The sequence below is a fragment of the Ciconia boyciana genome, chromosome 3, assembly GCF_034638445.1.
Source record: "Ciconia boyciana chromosome 3, ASM3463844v1, whole genome shotgun sequence".
Classification (NCBI taxonomy): domain Eukaryota; kingdom Metazoa; phylum Chordata; class Aves; order Ciconiiformes; family Ciconiidae; genus Ciconia; species Ciconia boyciana.
This window is the reverse complement of record NC_132936.1, coordinates 128,332,570-128,352,448: the sequence shown is the minus strand read 5'-3', so window position 1 is coordinate 128,352,448 and position 19,879 is coordinate 128,332,570. Positions and strand designations below refer to the sequence as shown.

The following is a 19,879-nucleotide window of genomic DNA, read 5'->3' as shown; positions in this document are numbered from 1 at the left end:
TAGCTTTGCACATTTTAGGATATAAACAAACAATTATAACACTTTGAAGTGTTGGTTGTCCTGAAACATTGTAAGCTGTTGTTTATACCTGCCCAGGATGGCCAAAAAGAGAGAGATGAAACTAAAGGCTGTGGTCGTTGAATTTCAGAGAAAAGAAAAAGAAAGAGGAAAAAAATCAAATGTATATTATTATTACTCTAATTTCTAATACCAGTTCAATAAGGCATTAGCTTGTCACAAGTTACAGAAGTTTGTTATGGTTTATTGAAAATATATGCTTTATATGATAGATATTTAATAAACAGCTTTTCTTTTTACTGCTTGTTACACACATGACTTATGAGTATAAACAAAAAGTTCATATTTTTTGAACAGTTTGAATGAAAAACCCTTTCCCTCCAAATAATTTGGGTTTCATTATTGCACGAGATGTGACTCAAAATTCATTTCAGTATTCATTCTTGAAAACTCTCAGGGAAAGCAGTAATGTTTCTTTTTCTTTTTTTTTTTTAATTAAGAAAGAGAAAAAAGCTCACTGTTTTAATAAAGAAGTTTACAGCAAAGAAACCCCAACCAACTCATAAACACAGTTCCCCTCCTCTCTGACTTTTTCATTTCATTTTATTAAAAATGTAAGTTGAAAAGGGAATTATCTTGTTTGGATTTGGGGTTTGGGGGGGAGGGGGGGGGTAGGGTTGGTAAATGTAGAGCCTGAGAGTTACATCCCGTAGTCCATTGTTAAGCCTTTCCAATCTAATGGCCAACCTATATCCTTGGAATTTATTATAGCGTCAGTCACATATAGTTTATATTTGATTATATTGCATAACACATGCACGATTATGTGAATGCTGTTTTAACGATTGCACCGCTTCTGCAGGCTACTGTGTTGGAAATTTGCTGCCAAATTGTCCCTTGATGTGAAGGCAGTGAAGGTTCACTAGACACCTTACATCAATAGAGGATGTGGACTTTCTTTTAATGAATTTGATGGCTGAGAATTTAAAATGCAATGAATTCAAAGGCTGAGAATTTAAAATGCAAGCTGCATTCCTTTGTAGAGTAATTTTATGTTCCCACATACAACCCCCCCCACCACCATAATAAGGATATTTTTTCAAGCTCTTTAGCTTGTAAGTAGAGACCACAGGTTGATATTATTTTTCCTTTTGAAATGTAATACTGAATAGTAGTGAAAGAGTATACAAAAATCTGTCTTTAACACAATATTGATATGCCACTTATGCTTCAGGGTAATTACAGTAATTTGGTTGTTACTCTATATGGTGTCACGAATTAGTAGCTAGAAAACGTTACGATGCATTGGGAATGATTCAAGGGCTTTTCATCAGGCTTCATGGTGAACTGGCTTCTTGATCCTGCAGGCTGTTACCTCTACTAGCAAGCCAGCAGTCACTGAATTATTTTAATTTTATTTTTGTTCATGTTCCTTACTATTTAGTGCAACAATATTTATGTTCTTCCCAGTCACTTGTGTACAGCATACATGTAAACAGTGATGCAGCTACATTTGACAGTAGTGGATGGTGGAGCCATTAAGGGATTTCATTTTAGTATAAAGTCAGAAACAACTTATCAATATTTACATGACAACAAGAGACTTGTATTAATTAACTTCTGACACCTGCAAGGCTGCTTATAATGAGAAATGTAGCTGGGTTAATCAAGACGACATTTGATCATTTCTGTGAAGTCTCACATCTGTGATACCCCTGGAGAAACCATGATTTCTAACCCCTGTGTTTCTTCTTGCCCTGCACATTGCATCTGCATTCTTTTCTACTAACAGAGAAACAGATTTTCAGATAACAGATTTCTAAAAATACTTTTGGCTAAATTATTTTAAACCTTTGAGGTTTGTTCTCTTTCTTCTTTTTCTTCTTTTTCTTATTTTTTTTCTCTTTTTCTCTTTTTCTCCTTCTCCCCCTCCCTCTCTCTCCCCCTCCCTCTCTCTCCCCCTCCCTCTCTCTCCCCCTCCCTCTCTCTCCCCCTCCCTCTCTCTCCCCTCCTCTCTCTCCCCCTCCCTCTCTCTCCCCCTCCCTCTCTTTTTTTTCCCCCCCCTTTTTTTTTTTTAAAAGAAGCTCATTACTGTATGAAGAAATGCTTATGTCAGTGAATGTAGCTTAGGTGGGTTTCCCAAGGTAAAGTTTAGAGAGAGGAGTGGAGAATTCTGTTGTGCTGGGTTTTCTGAAGTTTTTTTTTCTTCCTCCTGGAGCTCAGAAACTTTGACTTCCTTGTGTTACTGGAGCGTTCAAATGCAAGGGTGTCCTGGCCTGATGTGTTTTCTGCAGCAGCAATACCTACACCTCAAGAGTTTATTAGTTAAAACTTATTTTCAGGCTTTATTTTTAAATACAAAAACAAGCGGTGAACATATCTCTGAAATTAGGGAGGTGAAAATTTAAAGAATGGCAGAACTATTGAAGATAAGTTCAGGGGCTACAAATACAGCAGCTGACACTTTGCTTTAGTAATTTTGGTGGTTATTTGGGGTAACATGTAGGATCCACTAGTATTTCAATTTTTCTTTTCCAAGTTGATGATTAAAATAATTTTGGTCTGTAACATTAACTTTAAATGTGACCTTTATGATGCACTATCAGATGATCTCTCGTTCTGAATACCCTCACCTTCCATTGACTTTAAAGAAAATAATCCATCACCATAGAGATTTAGGAACTGCTTTCCCCAAAGGGTGTAACATCTGCTGGAATGGCAATTGCCTGCTGTCTAGAAAGCATCACGATGTTAGAAAAGTTCATAGTCGGTTCTGTCACGCTTGTGTCGGGGATCAGCAGGGTTCTATAGAGCTGATGTATGTTGCTGTGTAAAACTGCTAAGATCTGTCTTAAGATAATGGTTAGGTAACTGAAATCAAACATAATGCATCATATATGTTCCAAATTGGCTTTGAACATTTTTATTGTGGTTTCTTAATATTTTACATATCCACTCTGGATTTGGCCCTGGCCAGGGTATTGAATAGCAAAAAAAAATGTGTGTAGCGATATTTAAATAAACTCCCTAACACATAGATGCTTGCTTTAATTGGCTTAAGCACTTGACCAGAGATGCTGTGTATATATGCTGTGGGTGTAGAAGTATATATATAGTATCGTATATGTATGTGTCATAGCAGTCAATGTTTAAATATTGATTAATCAGATGGCTACAAGTAATTCCATCCTATCACTTAGTTTTCTGTTTGCCCACAAAAATATTACTACTCAGGTTGGAATGAACTAGACTAGGATCTTACTATAATGTTATTGAGGATGGTAGGGTGATCTGTCACGCAGAGATTCTTAGATCAGAGGAGGAGGAGGAAATAGACAAACTGACAAAGACTGATGAAAGAGCAACCACCTTTTCTAAGAGGTAAAGCAGGGTTTAGAGAGCTAGTTAGGTTTAGCAACTGAGAAGGGAATTTAAATCCCTGTTTCTTGTCCTTGCTTGCGCCAATAAGTAAGGGTTCTGGCTTGCCTAGGATTTATTCTGAATTTCGGTTCTGTTAGGAGAACTAATCTGAGAATCAAGAGCCCTTGCTTATGATCATCAGAAAACAAGTTAGCAACAGGCACAGGGTTTAAGTTACCAGTCAATACACTAATGACTCATATTTTTCTCTTCAGATAGGGTAAAAATTTATTACATGTAATACACGAGTTAGGAATTGCTTCCAAACTGTGTCATGTTCAATTCTTATTTTATAACCAATTCTCTGATTTTTGCCTTGAGATCAAATAGTCTAATGAAGTTCTAGCCAAGTAACCATAGGAGGGTCTATTTTAACTGTGGTTGTTAAATAAAATAAACCTTTCAACAGAGGTAGTCTGGCACACTCTTTAGTTATCGCTGTGATTCTGGGGGTTCAGCTCACATTTTTAAGCCTGATGCATCTATTCTTTTTCATTACTCAGATGAAGATAAAAGCAACCAAACAAGTCACGAAACAGAGTCTGTTTCACCTCGAAACTTAGACTATATTCATGATCAGGATGCGGCTGTGCAGGTAATACCACTGTACACAGCAATGCTGTGTACATCAAGTGATCAAAATGATAACTTTAAAAGCTAATTTGAAGCAAAGGTTACTAGGAAAAGCAATGCTTATTATTTCCACTCCTGCACTGTCCTTTGCGTGGGCCCACACAGACATCTGCTGTTGTGCATAGATCAGAAGCTGTTCTAGCTAGGGTCTGGATGGAGGTGGTTATAGTTATTATCGGAAGAGTTTTCCCATCCAGTTCCACATGAACAGGCAGACAGCATGGAGGTGGAAATAAAGTGGCACTGAGAGGAGAAAAAGGATGGGGGCCTGTTTGTGCAGGTCTGCTGCCAAGTAAAGGCATGTGGAAGCACAGCGTCGAGTGGGCTCCTCTGCAGGTGGGGAGAGAGCAGTCCTGTAACGGACAGGGCAAGAGTTGTCTTACTCTGAAGATCTGCAAGTCCTGAGATTTTGACTTGACTGTGTTACTGAGCTAAAAATCTGCTACTGACACAAAGCTACCAAAGCTGAAAAGCAGCAATATAGCTTCAGTTTTTCCCTGTAATTTGTAGAAGTTAAAGGGCACATGTTCTATCTGTGCCTTTTCTGTTGAGTGAAGCTCGACTTGATAAAAGAGCGTTACTATGAAATGTGTTGGTGTGGCATAAATCAGCAGAGAATTTATCCCAAGAAGCTTTAAATGGTTGCATCTGTCTCTAGTCTCGCTGTCAGTACTGTATCAAAGCTACTCTGGGTTTCTTCCCATTATTGTTCATTTCCATTTCCACAATATTCTCTGCATTGATCCCATTTTCTTTAACATAACGTGTTTTTAACTTTCATATGTTTTCAATATGCATTTGAAACAAAAATTTTTATATAGAAACATTTCTGAAAGATAAATATTTTATTGCCCCACAAAGGGATTCTAATGGTAACTATTAGTTTGTGAATATATTGCTCTTAAGCAAGAATGTATATATTTTTAAAGTCCACTTTTATCTAGTGTTTCAGAAACAGGTAGATATCACATTAAAAATACCTCTTTGAACTTCTGTATTTGTCAAAATGTGACAAGTAAAAAGTACATCCCTGTGTGTCTGCTTGGAATGCTATAAGATAGGAATGATGCAAGACCTTTTAATTAAAAAATTAAGATATTTTCTGAAATGTTGTAAGTGATCATTTGTCTATTATTATTGCAGAAAGATGGAGCCATTACCGTTTCCCATACTGAACTGCCATTAGATGATGTCGGAGGCAAAGATTTCAAAGCCTCAGCAGCACCCCTCCTTGAGACTGAAGAAAAAGATGCTTTTCATCCAGTGTACAGAGGAGCTTCAAATGCTTTCTGTATCCGTCTGTTTTGTATTGATGAGAAGCATGAATCTAGGTAAGTATGGGTGAATAGTTACTGCTTTCCTAATCTTAATAACAACTTTCAATGTTAGTTTTTAGGACAAATCTGAAAGTGACAGCACCTGCTGTAGTTAGGTTGGATTTTTTTCTGACCTCTTTTTTCATTTCTGTTTTACCTTCACTAATAACTTACTGAAATTTTCAACCTCCAGCTGCAACTTCCTATCTCTGGTAGGACTGCATGGATGAAAAGTTAAGAATTTATTTTTGCTGGAAAACTGCTAGTTGAAATTGTGGAAGAAGGCCACTTCTTCCTCTGAAGACACTTTAATTCCAAAGCTGGCTAACTCTGAAAAGAGCTAGATGTTATGGTACTGGTCACCTCTGCTCATGGGGCAATAAAGCTCTTTTTAATCCTGCAGTTAAATGTTCTCATTTCTAAACACTCAGTCTCCCATCACTGAGAGAATTGATTCCGTTTTCTAGAATCCACTATAGTAAGGGGAATACAGAGGGTTTTTATCTTGAAATTATTGCTGCTGCTGACCTTGAACTGTTAGATCCTGGTAGAGTAGAACAGATCTATAAATGTGGGTTAGACTTTTTTTTTTTTCCCAAATTTCTCTGCACCCTTGAGGAGAGAACATCAGCAAAAGCCTCTCCAGAAACATTGGCCCTTTCTGATTATAAATGAGCCCTGCTCTTATTTACAGATCCTAGAAAGAAAGCTGGAACATGTAGATAGTTACAAAAGGTAGACAGAAAGAGGCTGATCACAGCCAAGATCTTCCACACTTTAAAATACCTCTAATTTCTACTGACACAAGGTATCGGTAGCAAGGACTTTATAGATGATGAGTTTGACAACTGTAGTACCATTTGAAAAAACATCTTTCTACTTGTAGTAGTCATTGGTGACTGACAACGTCTGAACTTACCTGGCTTAAAGGAAATTTAGGAATAAACTTGATTAAGAAGAAAAATCAGAACTCCTTGAAAACTAATTCTATTTATCAAGCTGTTTCTTGATTAAGGAGGGGGCCTACCCAAAGGAATTAAACACTGTTAATCTGCTACAAATGCAAATATCCGAAGTTACCAAAGCAAAGCAAACGTATAGCCTTCTTGGTACATATTTACCGAGTAATATAGCTCTGGAGCTCTGTGCTGTACTTAGAAACACTGATCAATGTACGTACAATAGAACAATCACACTGCTGAGAGTCCATTCCAGAATAGTTAATTTATGGACAATCCAGTCTAAAATAAAATTCAAGCAAGATAATTATTCCAGAACAAAATAACTTTATTTTAAAATAATACTGAGGTGAGGGACTTGCTCAGGAATGACTCCATTATGCTGAAATAGCAGTTTCAAAGCAGTGATTTGTAACTGTGTCGGGAAATAACCCCTCTGTAGACTAGTTGAGTTCTCTGCTCATAGCATCCTGCTTCAGATAAGGATCTGTCACTTTTTTGCCCGCTTCTGACATTCTACCCTTCGTATGCACCACTGTTGTTTCTGTTCAAGATGTGTTCACAGTGTTTATCATTGAACACTGCAGTCCCATTCTTTTTTCCCTGGAGACATCTCTGCAACAGTCTGGATTCCTCGATGGGTATCTGTGCAGAAGATAGCATTCCTTTCTGAAGGCTTCTCCTAAGATTAACACTCATGCAAGATGCTCTTCTCAGAGATGAGGAATCCGTAGATCTTGGTGTGTTCAAATATTTTGCTTGTATGCTTCCTTAGTATGCATTTGCTTGATCCACCTGTTTGTAAAAGAAACATTAGAAAAGCAAGTCTGTTTGAAAGGATGGCATGAGGTAATCCTGACTGTATCTCAGAATCTTGTCCTGAAGGAGTTACTGCTGACCCCGCACAGCATGGATCCAGAAATAGCAGTTGGGTTGAAGTGTAGGTATGATTGCATCTTAGCCCTGAAGGGACGTTTACCACTGGGGAATTTGTGTTACCCAGTAAAGTTGATAAATGTTCCCATCTCTTTAAATCTAGAGCTGTTATGTGGCTTGTTAGTGCATTGAAAGTGAAATGCAGAGAAACTAAATTGCTAGTTTATCTGCAGATACTTGATAGCTTTTTAAGCCTCCTGAAAAATCTCCTACCTCCATTCTTGTGTTCCTCGCTGCCAAGAATGTACTGGATACCAGAGAATAGAAAACTACATTGCAATGGCATTTTCCTTTCCTGCGTTTAGCTATTCTCTTAGCTAGTCATAATTATGTATAATATAGGTGAATATGTAATACCCCGATCCAGATCTGTATTTATAGCTTTTTTAAAGTTTTCATTCAATCGTAGGTATTTTAATTAGAAACTATTTCTCTTTTTGTTCAGTAATATTATTGGTGAAGTAATTAAAGGGAACTTAATTACAGGAGGAGGCATTTTATCAGTATTTTTAGGTAATATATATCTGTATTGAATTTCTTCAAAAGACACATTTTGTACAGTGGAAAAATATTTTATAAAGCTTCAGCATAACTATTTGATGGGTTTAGAGCTCTTTGATATCCTTACACATAGGAGAAACAGGAAGAATTTGTTAGATTTCTCATGGCTTTTTAAACTCAAATGTCATATTTCACCGTCACCATGGAAAAGAGAGTGGAATTACTCCAAACCAGTAGGTGAGAAGTGGAAAAGTAAAGTGTTCAGAAACAATTTCAAAGTATTGATGTTCTTGTTAGTCTGATAAAGTACATTGGATAGGTTTACCAAGTGGATAAGTGACTTAACTCTTGGTACTGGATGAAAATATTGTGGAACATAGCAACAACTGTTTGTAACCTCAATTAATGTTTGCTATATACTAATGCTGCTCGGACAGTCCATGAATGACTTCTGAAAAATGTTGGAGTCAACAACATGAGAGTCAGGTTTTTTGCTTTCAGTGAAGAGCCTAATGTTTTGATATTATTTCAGACATTCAGGTGTATTCTTGTTAATAGTGATGCTTTAAGCACTAAAGTCGACAACTGATGTGCAGCATGCAACATCTGCAACTGATTAATGATTAACTAGCCGGACTGTCCGATTAATGCTGTGAATAAATATTCCTTGCACTTATGGGGATGTACATATCGAAACGTATAGGATCTGTCCGATATGCACTTTTTTTAACAGTGTTTACTCTTGGTTGCAGATCGCTGGATTTTTTGCATTATGTTTTCAAGCTTTTTCCAGTATGTATAATTAAAGTTTTAAAGTTTGTATGCATGTGTATGTGTGATGGGATGGTAGTGTAGTTCTCAGCCGGAGTATTTAGATATGATGCCTGAGTAACTCGGTGACTCACAGGAGTATGCTATGGCTAGTTACCCTGGGCTGAGTTACCCCGAGGAGTTTGACTCCTCTCCTTGGCTGCTTTTGGACTTTATGTATTGCGTACGTAAGTCCTTTGTTTATGTTCCATAGGGACTTTTCTGAGATGCAGATTTAGAAAGCAAATGTTTCAATCTCCTTTAAAATCATGTATAGATCCAGACTGTACCTAAATTAAAAATAAAATCAGGGAAAATATGTTAAAGGAGGTGGAATTAAAGCCTAGTAAACAGCAGTATTAAGGAAATCCATAGTATTTACGTACAGCCTAAACAGTGGCACTGAAGGTTTAGGTTTAGGGCAAAGCTAATGTGTGGCAAATAAGGATTTGAATTTACAGTGCAGTAGCTATTTCACACTAATGCCCTGTGTGATCAATCTTTATCTGAGGTAACAAAGTCTGCTCTCTGAGACATTCCTAATGCACTCTGCAGTGTGTTGTAAATTCACACTACAAATTACTGCATGGTAGCATCCTTTAGAGACAGATCCTGGTGACCAGAGATACAGACTTGGCCCTAAATATCAGCATGTTCAAAAATGCTGCTTACACCAAAGAAAGTTCCCAGAGAAAGTGAACACAGAAAACATTTCAAATCTCTAAGTAACTTATCCGTCCAACAATGTACCTGTCACTCCTTGAAACAAAATGGCACCAGGTGTAGTAAGAAAAATTAATCACATAGTGTGCTTAAAGAGAAGAAAAGGAGGGAGATTCAAATAATGTCTTTCTACTGAAAAGATGCCATAGAATAATCAGCCAGAGTAAACTGATTAAACATCTTCCAGATCTGTGCTACTCGGGAGTCTCTCAGCATGTATTATGCTGCATGAAGCGTCTTTCTGAATTGTCAGTTCTCCAACATCCCTGAGTGCAGTGAGATTATCTTAAAACATGTATTCAATAAAAATGGATGGGAGAGACTCTGGTGGAAGGGAGCACTTGAACAGTTTGAATGGATAAAGTTATTTGTGGCGTGCAGTTTTATCTCCGGAGGATGCTGTCTTTGATCTGAGAGCATTCAACAGAGATTCCTGCATTGCTTTGCACCTCTGCAGCCTTTACAGCACAGGTCTCTAAACAATTACATTGACTGCCAATACAATGTGTCTTTTATGCACGTGCACCCTGTAGCGCATGCATGCCAGCAGTGTCAAATTCGGGACAAGCTGGACATCACTGCACATATACAAACTTGCGTTCAAGTCTACTGTGCATGCAGTGCAAAGTCAGTCTGTGTGTACATACCGGCTGTTGTTCAGGATTTTAGGACATGCTGCTGTAGTTGATGGTCTCACTTGGCTGCAAAGGTGCAAAAGATCCCAGGCAGACATACATTGTCCTAAAATTTCACTACAGAAGAATAGTAGGGTAGAAGAAAGGACCTTTTAAGGGAAAGTTTTAGTCCTAAAGGTGTGGGCATAGAGATAATGTTTCCACTAGGCAGCTGGACTAGATGATCACTGTAGGCCCCTTCCAACTGAAATACTCTATTCTACTGAGGAATAAAGGGGGGGGGGGGGGGGGGGGGTGGTGTGGGAAAAAATGACTATTAGGGAATATCAGGATATTAACTAATAAGTCTTTACTGTGGGAGCTAAAAGACCCATTTTTGTGAGCCAACTTAATGTTGAGCTCATCAGTTCCTTTGTGCTGCCCAGGCACCAAGCCATCTAGGTAGAGCAATACTTGGAGTGTACGTGCATTGTAAACACTGCATTCAGTTTGTTTTATTTCTATCCCCTCTAGTCAGAAGCTTTTGTGTAAAGCTTACATCAAGATCACTAAGAGCCTTTATTGTCTGCAAATCTTTTTTAGGACAGAGACTTCTGTGTCATCCTTGTGCCACATCATGTACCAGAGTTCCACCTGATCCAGAGTTTTGTTCGAGTTGTCCCTTTCTATACTTCCACACTTGGTCATGAGCTTTATGTGTTCCACCGTGCGGGATTGCTCAAGTGAGTCATGTGCCTCGTGACAACAAATTATGTACTCTGAGCTATTTTTATGGAATATACTTGCATCATCCAACCTAGCACCAGATGGGTATTCCTTTGGTATCTCAGACCAAGCTGGTATTCTGCACAGTATGGCACGGCACAACATCTTGCAAAAATGGCAGCTTGAGTCCCCAAAACAGTATAGTTGAATAGCGCAGGACTGTGCCCAGAGCAATTAGGAGCAGAGCTAAATAACTTAGTCTTTAGCCGCATTACTGCAGCTGTCTTGCTTCCTGTTCTGGAGTGAATCCTAAGCCTAGTCAGATGTATCTCCACACAGCACTATACTAGACAGTGTAGAAATAGCCTTACATTTTCAGTGAAATAAAGTAGTTAGTGACATGATTTTTAATGAAACAAAAAATGATATAATTAAAAATGTAAAAGCAAGCAGTCTTCTGACTGCCAGCATTTATATATAGTTTCCTTTAAGTAAAACCAAAAAGTGCAACGAGAAGATTAATTTAGAATTTGTGTATACAGTACGAGCTTAATGAAGATGAACATTGTTATGGACAAGTAGCTTCTTCAAGTTACCTCGTTGTGGACCAAGGCCAATAGAGAAACATGGTGGAGCATTTGCCCCTTTGGACTTGGGTCAGGTTGCATAACATAGATGCCTGAAAGCCTGGTGTAGATTTAATTCTTGGAAACATGGTATAACTGTCTTAAGAGAAATTTCTGGAACATGCAGAACACAGCAGCAACCTCATTGTTGAGTTATCTATTTTATATAATTTCTCTCATTTTTTGTGTTGAATCATTTATTTCATAGCTTTCGATTTCTGTGATACTTTGAATGCTTCTGTAGTCTGAAATACTGGTGGACTGGGACACAAAACCTCTCTTGCTATGACTTCTGTTACATGGTATGAGTTTTCCAGTGCTTTGTTTGTGTAACAAGCCTATACTGGCCCAAACACCAAGCTTAAACTGTGGTACAGTTAGAGATTTTCTTTTTTTTGTCTTAATGTAGCTAAATACTGCATGGTTTTAGAGAAATACTTCTGATTTAATTGCATACTTAATCACCTTTGATGGTATACAAATAGCTCATGCAGGAACTGGCCAGCTACTCTTGGACCTATGCAGAAGCTTTTTACCATGGGATGAAACTGGGCTTCTGTGCATTATGTAAGAATCCAGCTGGCTGAAGAGAAAGCCACTGGAGTAATTCCTGTTAATCTCAGCCACAGCTGTTCAGTAATCCACCAGTAGGATTGGTAGTCATACATCCTCTTGCAATTTTGGTCAAAATTAAACTTTTTATCAAGGTTTGAAAAAAAAACCAAAAAAACCACAAACAAAACAAAACAAAAAAACCAAACAAAAAACGCAAAACAAAACAAAAAACCCAACAAAACCCAAAAATTTACAATTCTGATTAAATTGTGCATATTCCAAATGATACCAGCCCTTCCATGGAAACAGACTAGGGTCATTAGTAGCATTTTCCAAACTCCCCTGCAGCTGTGCAGGAAAGTAAGGAAAAATAGCCTTTCATTGAGGTTCAGGATCAGAAAAGCTATGGAAGAAACCAGATTAAGCTTTTGGGAAGTTTTTGAAGAACAAAAAATGCAGTGCACAACAGCAGATACTCTCTTTGATAAAACCAAAATATGAAAAAGTAAAAGATCAATATATTGTACTTGCACCGAGGTCTTTCGAAAGGCATGTGAGTGAAAAGGAAGTCACAGAAAATGGACTAAAAGAAAAACAGGGGTAAGAAGATGGGAATATGAAGACATGAAAGGGCAAAATCAGAAGAGGCACAGGCACAAAATGAGATACTGATTAGTAAAGGTTGTAAAAGGAATAAGAAAAAGTGTTAAGTACACAAAAAGCAAGAGTGCAGCAAATGGAAGTATAGGTCTGCTACTTAACAGTGAAGGAGAAAAAATAACAGATGACAAGGCATAGGCTGAAATGCTTAATGGATACTTTCCCTCAATTTTCACTAAAAAGCATAATAATAATAATAATAGCATCCTGGTCTCTGAGCAGTCAAAGGAATTGGGCATCTAGAATGAGTTAATTTATTACTGGAAGAGAAATGAGCACAGATCTTGGGTAGTCCTTCCTACTATTTCATACTCACAGTGGATCTGGTGGTTTTGTTTACTTTTAAAAAAAACAGTTTCAATTTTTTGCATGTTCTGTTGTTCCTCATATTAAAAATGTAGTTCATTATTGGCACAACTGCCTTCTCTTGGACTTGGGTAGGGAGAAAAACTCACGTGCTGGGCTCAGTGGAGTGGCAGGAAGGTAGCACACTCATGGGTTGCAGAGTGAACCGTGTTGCTGGTCTTGCTGACCATCACCCTCATCACTTGTTTGATCTTGTAATTAACTGTCGGTGGAAATGTGTGGACAAATGTGGAAACTAAGCTGATGCTCACTTAGAAGTTCAGGATTAGTTTGTAATTTAGTAATCAAATGCATGCTTTTGAGCACTCAAATAATTGAGTTGAAAATGATCAATGAGATTGAGCTGCGAAATTTCCCATAAATAACATAACAGATATTTGGTAGGTTTTGTTTTTTTAAGGTACTAGTGCTATTCATTAAAACCATGTTCCACAAAATCAATCTCAATGTGACTGTGACTTAGGCTGAAGAATAACACATACACGTTTCAACTGAAAACAAGAACAACAGGAATGGAAATTATACTACATGAAGGGCAAGTTTTTTAACTGTGGGTGAAATAACTTAATTCTTGAAAATTAAGTTGTAACTCAGTTCCTTGAACAGCACTCCTATCAGTCTTTATTATATGAGCCTTGTTTAACCAGGACGGATCAATGCCTTAACAGGCAACATGAGAAAGTAGCTGCTGTAGACTGTCACTGTGAAGTAAATTTTTTTCATAATTAGTGGGTGGGAAGATGTTTTATAACGGAGTGTGTAAACTAGAGAAGTGCCAGGATATTCCTCTCTGTCGCTTACATGTTGCTGGTTGTATATATCGCACAGACGTTTTTGTACCATGTCGCCGTTGTGTGATTACTAATTGTCAATCTTACGTTTATCAGAAGCATTTTGTTCATGTAAGTTTATCCTCATGTATTACTATTTGAAGAACCAAGGCCTAACACAAATGTTAGTAATTTGTTCTTGTTGGAGAAATTGATGTTACTACCTTTCTTTCATACCATATCCAAGGATGAGAGTTGGCTCTGTTTATTTTTTCTCTCTCCTTTTTTTTTCTCTTTTTTTTATCTTTCTCTGTTTCTTTTCTTTTTTTTTTTCCCATATGTGTCAATGTGCAGTTACGGATTCTACTTTCATTTTAAAAGATTTGTTGCCTCCTTTCTCCGCTGGCTCTTATTCACATGATTAGGTGATATCTGGTTATAGCTAGTCATTTCTTTGTGGGATTGGGCTGTAGGTGCATAAAGACTGAGCGTTTAGTAGCAGTTAAAGCAGCATTCTTGAGTTGTCTTAAGTAGATGTGTGATCTTTTATGTTATCATGCAGTAAGTTAATATATGCATTTGGAACAATAGTCATATAGCAATCAATTTCAACTTCTAATAGACGTAGTCGGTGCTTGTGGAAGGCATGTTGTCTTAAGCATGGGAATTGTCGTCTTTAATTTGTCACAGAGTGAACTTTTACTCTTTTTCCTCTTTTTTTTAATAGGTCATTTAATGTAAGAAGGGCAACAACCAATGACCTACTTGGTGTCAGAATGCTCATTAAAACCCTTAGCTTGAATGAAAGTATATTGAATGACTTAAAGATATTTACTCTGGCTCGCAGGGATCCAGTGAGTATTTGTTGCAAATATACTTAGAAGAGAATGGATAAATAATGGATAAATAAATACATCCAGAATTTATTTCATTACTCTAAACTAGTATACTATCTATATATATATAGAGAGAGAGTATATAGGTACTCAGGTCGGTACCAACAGTTGGTATAGGCTGTATTCAGCCTGACTTGGTAGCTAATCTAACCTGTGGCCTATACCAACTACCCTCTTCTTTGGAGACTCCTCGAATGCAGGGACAGAAGCAGGCTGGATGCATTTTTTGGCCACCCACAGTCTGATTTGCATTGTTGCTTTTTCTTGCATGCACATCTGGTTGTGTTTTGTCGCATGATGGGGGCCTCTTTCTCCTTCCCATACTGTGGCCAGATGTACCCATCGGACAGTAGGGAACATCTGCATTTTTGTTGTGTGATGGAAAATACTGCATAGACAAAAGAACAAGCACTATCATTATCAGTCATACAGCTGTAGGGAAATCCATTTTATACAACTATTGATGGAGTTAATTAATAATCTTTCTTAAGATCAGAACTTAACCTAGGACTAAATTAGTGGCTGAGCCTATAGTACTCCTGCAGCAGCTAGATCCTAACTGAAACTTTAGTTCAGTGAAGTTCTGCATAGTCGAGTCCAGCCATAGACACTGTTTAAACATTATGCCTTGAGTTAAGGAAGAGTAGTTAAATTGTGGTAGCATGTAGAATGTATACTGGGAGGAAGGTATAACTGTGATCGTGTGGTGAAATGCACAGTTACGATTAAAAAGAAAGATTACTAATGAAATAGGAAACGTGCATATGTTGCTTTTGCCTTGCAGGATGGGACCCCAGTGCAGGCTTTCATAGCAGAAGTTTTGGATCAAATAGTTGGCGTTTCTGTTATTAGAGATGAAATGGTAAATTCTATTTCTGTGTTGTATGAAAACTGTAACACTTAGTCCTCAAACTAAAGGCTGAGTTTCATGCTTGCCACTATACACTAACAGAAAGTATACATAAAAGATACTGCTTCTATAAACTTTCTTTCTCTCTTTCCTGACTATGTAGACTATTATTTCCCTTCTCATTGGTAATGATTGACACACAGATGAAAAAAAATAATCTGTTATTTGCAAGAAGCTGCTGATGCATTCTGAAAGTATGCCTCCTACGTCTCCTTTTGGTTCTTCAGCACAAAGCCATTCTGCCTCTAAATATGTTTGTAATCACTTATTTTGCCCCCTAATTTCCGAAGTCAGAAACCAGTTTTGCCATGCGTACTGCAAAGAGTAGTAGTTGTCCTTCTAGATTAGCTTTCTTAACTTTTTCCCCCAACAGTAGATTCTGAGTGATTATGAATCACACGCTTAACTTCAACACAAATAAAAAGCATATGCTCTAATGGAGTACAAAATAAAGACAATGTTGTACATTATTCTTGAAAAGTAAACGTTCTTTAAGGCTTACTTTTGTGGCATTCTGCTGTTACTGAAAAGGCAGATTTTAGTGTTCAACAGCAGTAATGCTCAGTCAACAGCTGTCATGCTTAGTTTTTAAAATAAAGAGTAGTCACTCCTATTTTGAAAAATAGCTCTTAATTATATTAAGAGCATTGAGGTAGGAGGATATAGCAATTTCTCTTGAGTGTATAAATGTGCAAAAATCTGCTTATCACTTCAACAGGGAAGACTTGCTGGAGGGCATTTCTTACACAGCTCTTCTCTGTAGAATTTCCCTTTTTCAGTTTAAGTTTTGTGAGAGGACAGTCTAGGCTTCTCTGTTTTGAACTCAGCAAAACAGAGGTGGCTTTTTTTTTCTCCATGAATGTCTGTTAACCTGTACCAGATGTTGTTGTGAAAGGGTTGAATATGCATTCCCTGTAAATAAAGGTGGGCAAACTGCAAGAATAGATTTTGATACAATGAAAAAAAGGTCAAGAAAAATATGTTCAGTCAGTGTGCTTTAATTGAGAATAACTCTCAAAGGCACTTAATTCAGCGTTCAAATTTAGTTCCTTAACTGATAGAAAGCAACTTATTGGCATTTGCTAAAATCTTGTAAATGTAGCTGTTTCATCACTGCTGAATTCCAAATTCTTATTTTCCAGGATCTTGAGTATATTCGATCACATTACAACATTGAAGATTTTATTCATTTTAATTACCACCAGCAAGAGGAACATGGACATCTTTACCACTTTGTCTTAAATCCTATATTTCGTCACTATACAAAACACTTTCTAAAGGAGATTCTTCGCTTGGCCCACAAATCTTCTCTTTACTATCCTATTTATCCACAGTATGTGGAAGGCAAGGTAAGAAGAAAGTTATTTGTATTTTTTATATTAAATATTGTCGCCTTTGCTCACTTTATTTTTCTCTTTGCTTCTGTGAATGACTGTAAACAGGAATTTTCTTAGCAGCCTGCAGCAAATTGTACTTTCTTTTCTTCTTGCATGATACAATCTGCACTCATGGACGTAGCTGTTGCACAGCAGGGTTAGTCCGTAGCGTGCTCAGTAGTGCATGTGAGTCCAGACTTACCCAGTATCTTCAGGAAGCATGTGGAGGAGCAGAAATTGGAAGTGTACTTGGCCTTGGCTCTTTACCTAGTCTGTGAAGAGAGAGAAGCTCTTCCTAGAGGGTGGCTCCTTCTGAGCTGAGTCACTCTTTGCAAATGTCTGTTTCTCAATTGAATTTAGAGAATCCTAGGGCAGCTGTTCTCTAAATGCAGTTAGATGTCTTGAGTTACACACATTAGTATGTTGCTCTGGGAGCAGCACAGTAGAGGAATAATTTCTTTGCTACCTCCTCACTTGTTTCTGGGAGAAGTATATCTGCTTCTTACCCACATAGGTTTGTGTATCGCTGTTGCCTTCCGCGTTGTCAGCCCCCTCCATAAATGTGTTGTAGTTGTGATAGTCAGGTTTCTGCCCTTTCCTGTCCATTCCCAACACATCAGTTCTAGGGTGAAGCAGCAAGCATCCAGTATTCCCACTCCTGCCTAAGTAGGACCATGTGTCTGAGTTGTAAGCTGTAGTTTGGGTTTGACTTCGTTTCTTGCCCTTGTGTTGGATGTATAGGTGAAGAAACAAGAAACTCACAATGCATCAACTGAGGAGACCAACATAATAGTTTTTATTTAATTGCTTTTAGCATGGTAATACACCTGGTGTATCTTTGTCACTTGCAAATCAGTTACCAATCAGGTTTTAAAGGACAAGGTATAAAGCACATATAGTATCTTTATATTTAACAATTATTTGTATTTCCTGTCATAGTTTAATAATAGAACCTGATCAAGTTGTACTGTCCCACATACTGCCACTCAGCTGCATAATGAATTTTGAGAGGTACCAGTATTTGTTTAGATTCTGGACGAAGTGGAGGGCAGGGAAGAAAAAAGAAATGATGTCACTGGGCATAACGTAGCATGAGTAAATGCAAGGGGACAATATTAAAAACACATCCAGGTGGTTTATGAGAGCTCTTCAAAAGTGGTTTAGGTACTCTAGACAGTGTTTCATTGAAAATCAGTGGGACCTAGGCACCTTATTGTCATTGAAAATGTCACTTGTGTTTCTGCAAGTGCCACAGGAGAGCCATAAGAGCCTAATGCTGTGTGAGAAAATCCGTTTCCAAGAAGAACGTAATTTGTGGAAGCAAAATAAAAGATTCTTTCAAAAATACTAATGTATGTGTCTCGTAATCAGTCTCGTGTCAGAAAAGGGAACACAAGGTAAAATTTTCAAACATGTCAACTCATTGATGTGTAGCCATCTAAAGCTACTATCTGGCCCAACCTAATCACCTAGGCTCCTGCCGGCATTAATGGGGAAAACACGGTGCATCCAGGGGGCAGTTCATCCATCGATCATAACTACCTATCTTAGGACGGAAAGAATTGCCCTCTGGAGATGCTCATCTCTCTAACTCTGGGGGGCGTCTGCATGGCTAGCTAAAGTAAGCACCTAGCTTTTAGATGGTGACTGAGATGAATTCTGTCCTCAGTGACTTAGGTGTTTTTGAAATCGCCACCGTTTTTAACGTAGGAATTTTGACAGGCTAGATGTAGGTACATTTTCAGAAGGATGTTCTTTCCTGCTTCTCCAGTGTGCACTTTTGTGGAGCTTTATTAAGTGTTCTCTTGAAGAACCAATGTCCTTGCATGGCATTAGGTCTGAGATTCTTGAGGCAGTTACAAAAATGCAGTTTAATGGCAGTGGATGGAAGAGACAAGGTAAATCTTACTAATGATTCCAGTTTGGTCTTTTTCTAGGCTACAGAGTTCCTTTAAGTTACTTAAGCTAATCATTGCTTTCTAATAAGCAGTAAATGTGATATTTTACTCAGTTTTCAACATAGTAACATCAAGTTTTCTCAGCATTTGTGGATGGAATGGTACTTCAGTGTAATTTAGTTTGCATTAATGTTCATTGTCTATTTCCTGTAATTCTTTTTTTTTTTTTTCCTTTTATGTCATAAGTTATGACAGAGCCAGTCATGCTGTAATAAATGGAATACAGCTATTTCTAATGATCCATGCTGTTCACATTAGCATTAGGGTTTTCGTTCACTTCAAGTTGATGCTGGTTTATTAACATTTATCACTTGGATGAAATTGACATTTTAGTCGGTATAGAATTTCTATATAAATTCATAACCATTCCTTGCCAAACAAGCAAAGGTTAGCAGTAAGCAGATAACATAGCTTAATGAGGTCAAATCAAGCTGATTCATGATCACTATGGAGAAAAATATCCTCCTGGGGAAAATACTTGTGCTGAAAAATCCCATAAACCAAACCACTTGTTTATCTGTCATTCCCACAGAGATAGTAATGTAATTACTCTCATAATTATCTTCATTAGTGTCAGGAATTATCTGCAATTCATTCCTCTGCTCTGAGTATGTTTGTTTATTTGCTGATTTTTCTCTCAGATTTAGCCAACAGAGCTAAGAATTTTGTATTTGCAAAGCCATACAACAGACATCTGTGGTGCACTGTTCTGACATTCTCTCTGCTGAAATATAGATCGCTGTCTTTCAGTTTCAGAATCCCTGTGCCCATTCCCTGACATCTGCCCTTCATTACATGGTTCCCGTGCGACCAAGACGACAGATTGTCTATCCTCTGGAAGAGCTTGGCATAAACGCTCCATCAGAGCAGGTCTCCAAGGATCAGGTGGGTAACAGAAGCAGCAGCAGGCAAGAGGCATAGTGCCAGCTAATGCAGGGTTTGGCAGATGGGATGGCATTACCATCTTAGTGTTGATAGGTTGCTTCTTAATTACATTGAACATGGTGTCCATACTCTTACAATCCCAGCTTTGCTTCTGCATGACCGTCGCTGCTTCTAAGCTTGAATTTCCAACGCTTTACAAACAGCAATCACTAAACTATAAC

At 37.8% G+C, this 19,879-nt stretch overlaps 1 protein-coding gene across 1 annotated transcript in view; it reads left to right on the top strand.

Annotated features, from left to right (window-relative positions):
- CFAP61 (cilia and flagella associated protein 61) overlaps positions 1–19,879 on the top strand; it is a 113,243-nt gene that overhangs the window by 19,105 nt on the left and 74,259 nt on the right. The window contains exons 9-16 of the mRNA XM_072857652.1: positions 3,942–4,033; positions 5,215–5,402; positions 8,536–8,575; positions 10,534–10,673; positions 14,361–14,487; positions 15,314–15,391; positions 16,582–16,788; positions 19,524–19,658. Of these exons, the coding sequence (XP_072713753.1) occupies positions 3,942–4,033; positions 5,215–5,402; positions 8,536–8,575; positions 10,534–10,673; positions 14,361–14,487; positions 15,314–15,391; positions 16,582–16,788; positions 19,524–19,658 (1,007 nt within the window). The remainder of the gene's footprint in view (positions 1–3,941; positions 4,034–5,214; positions 5,403–8,535; positions 8,576–10,533; positions 10,674–14,360; positions 14,488–15,313; positions 15,392–16,581; positions 16,789–19,523; positions 19,659–19,879) is intronic.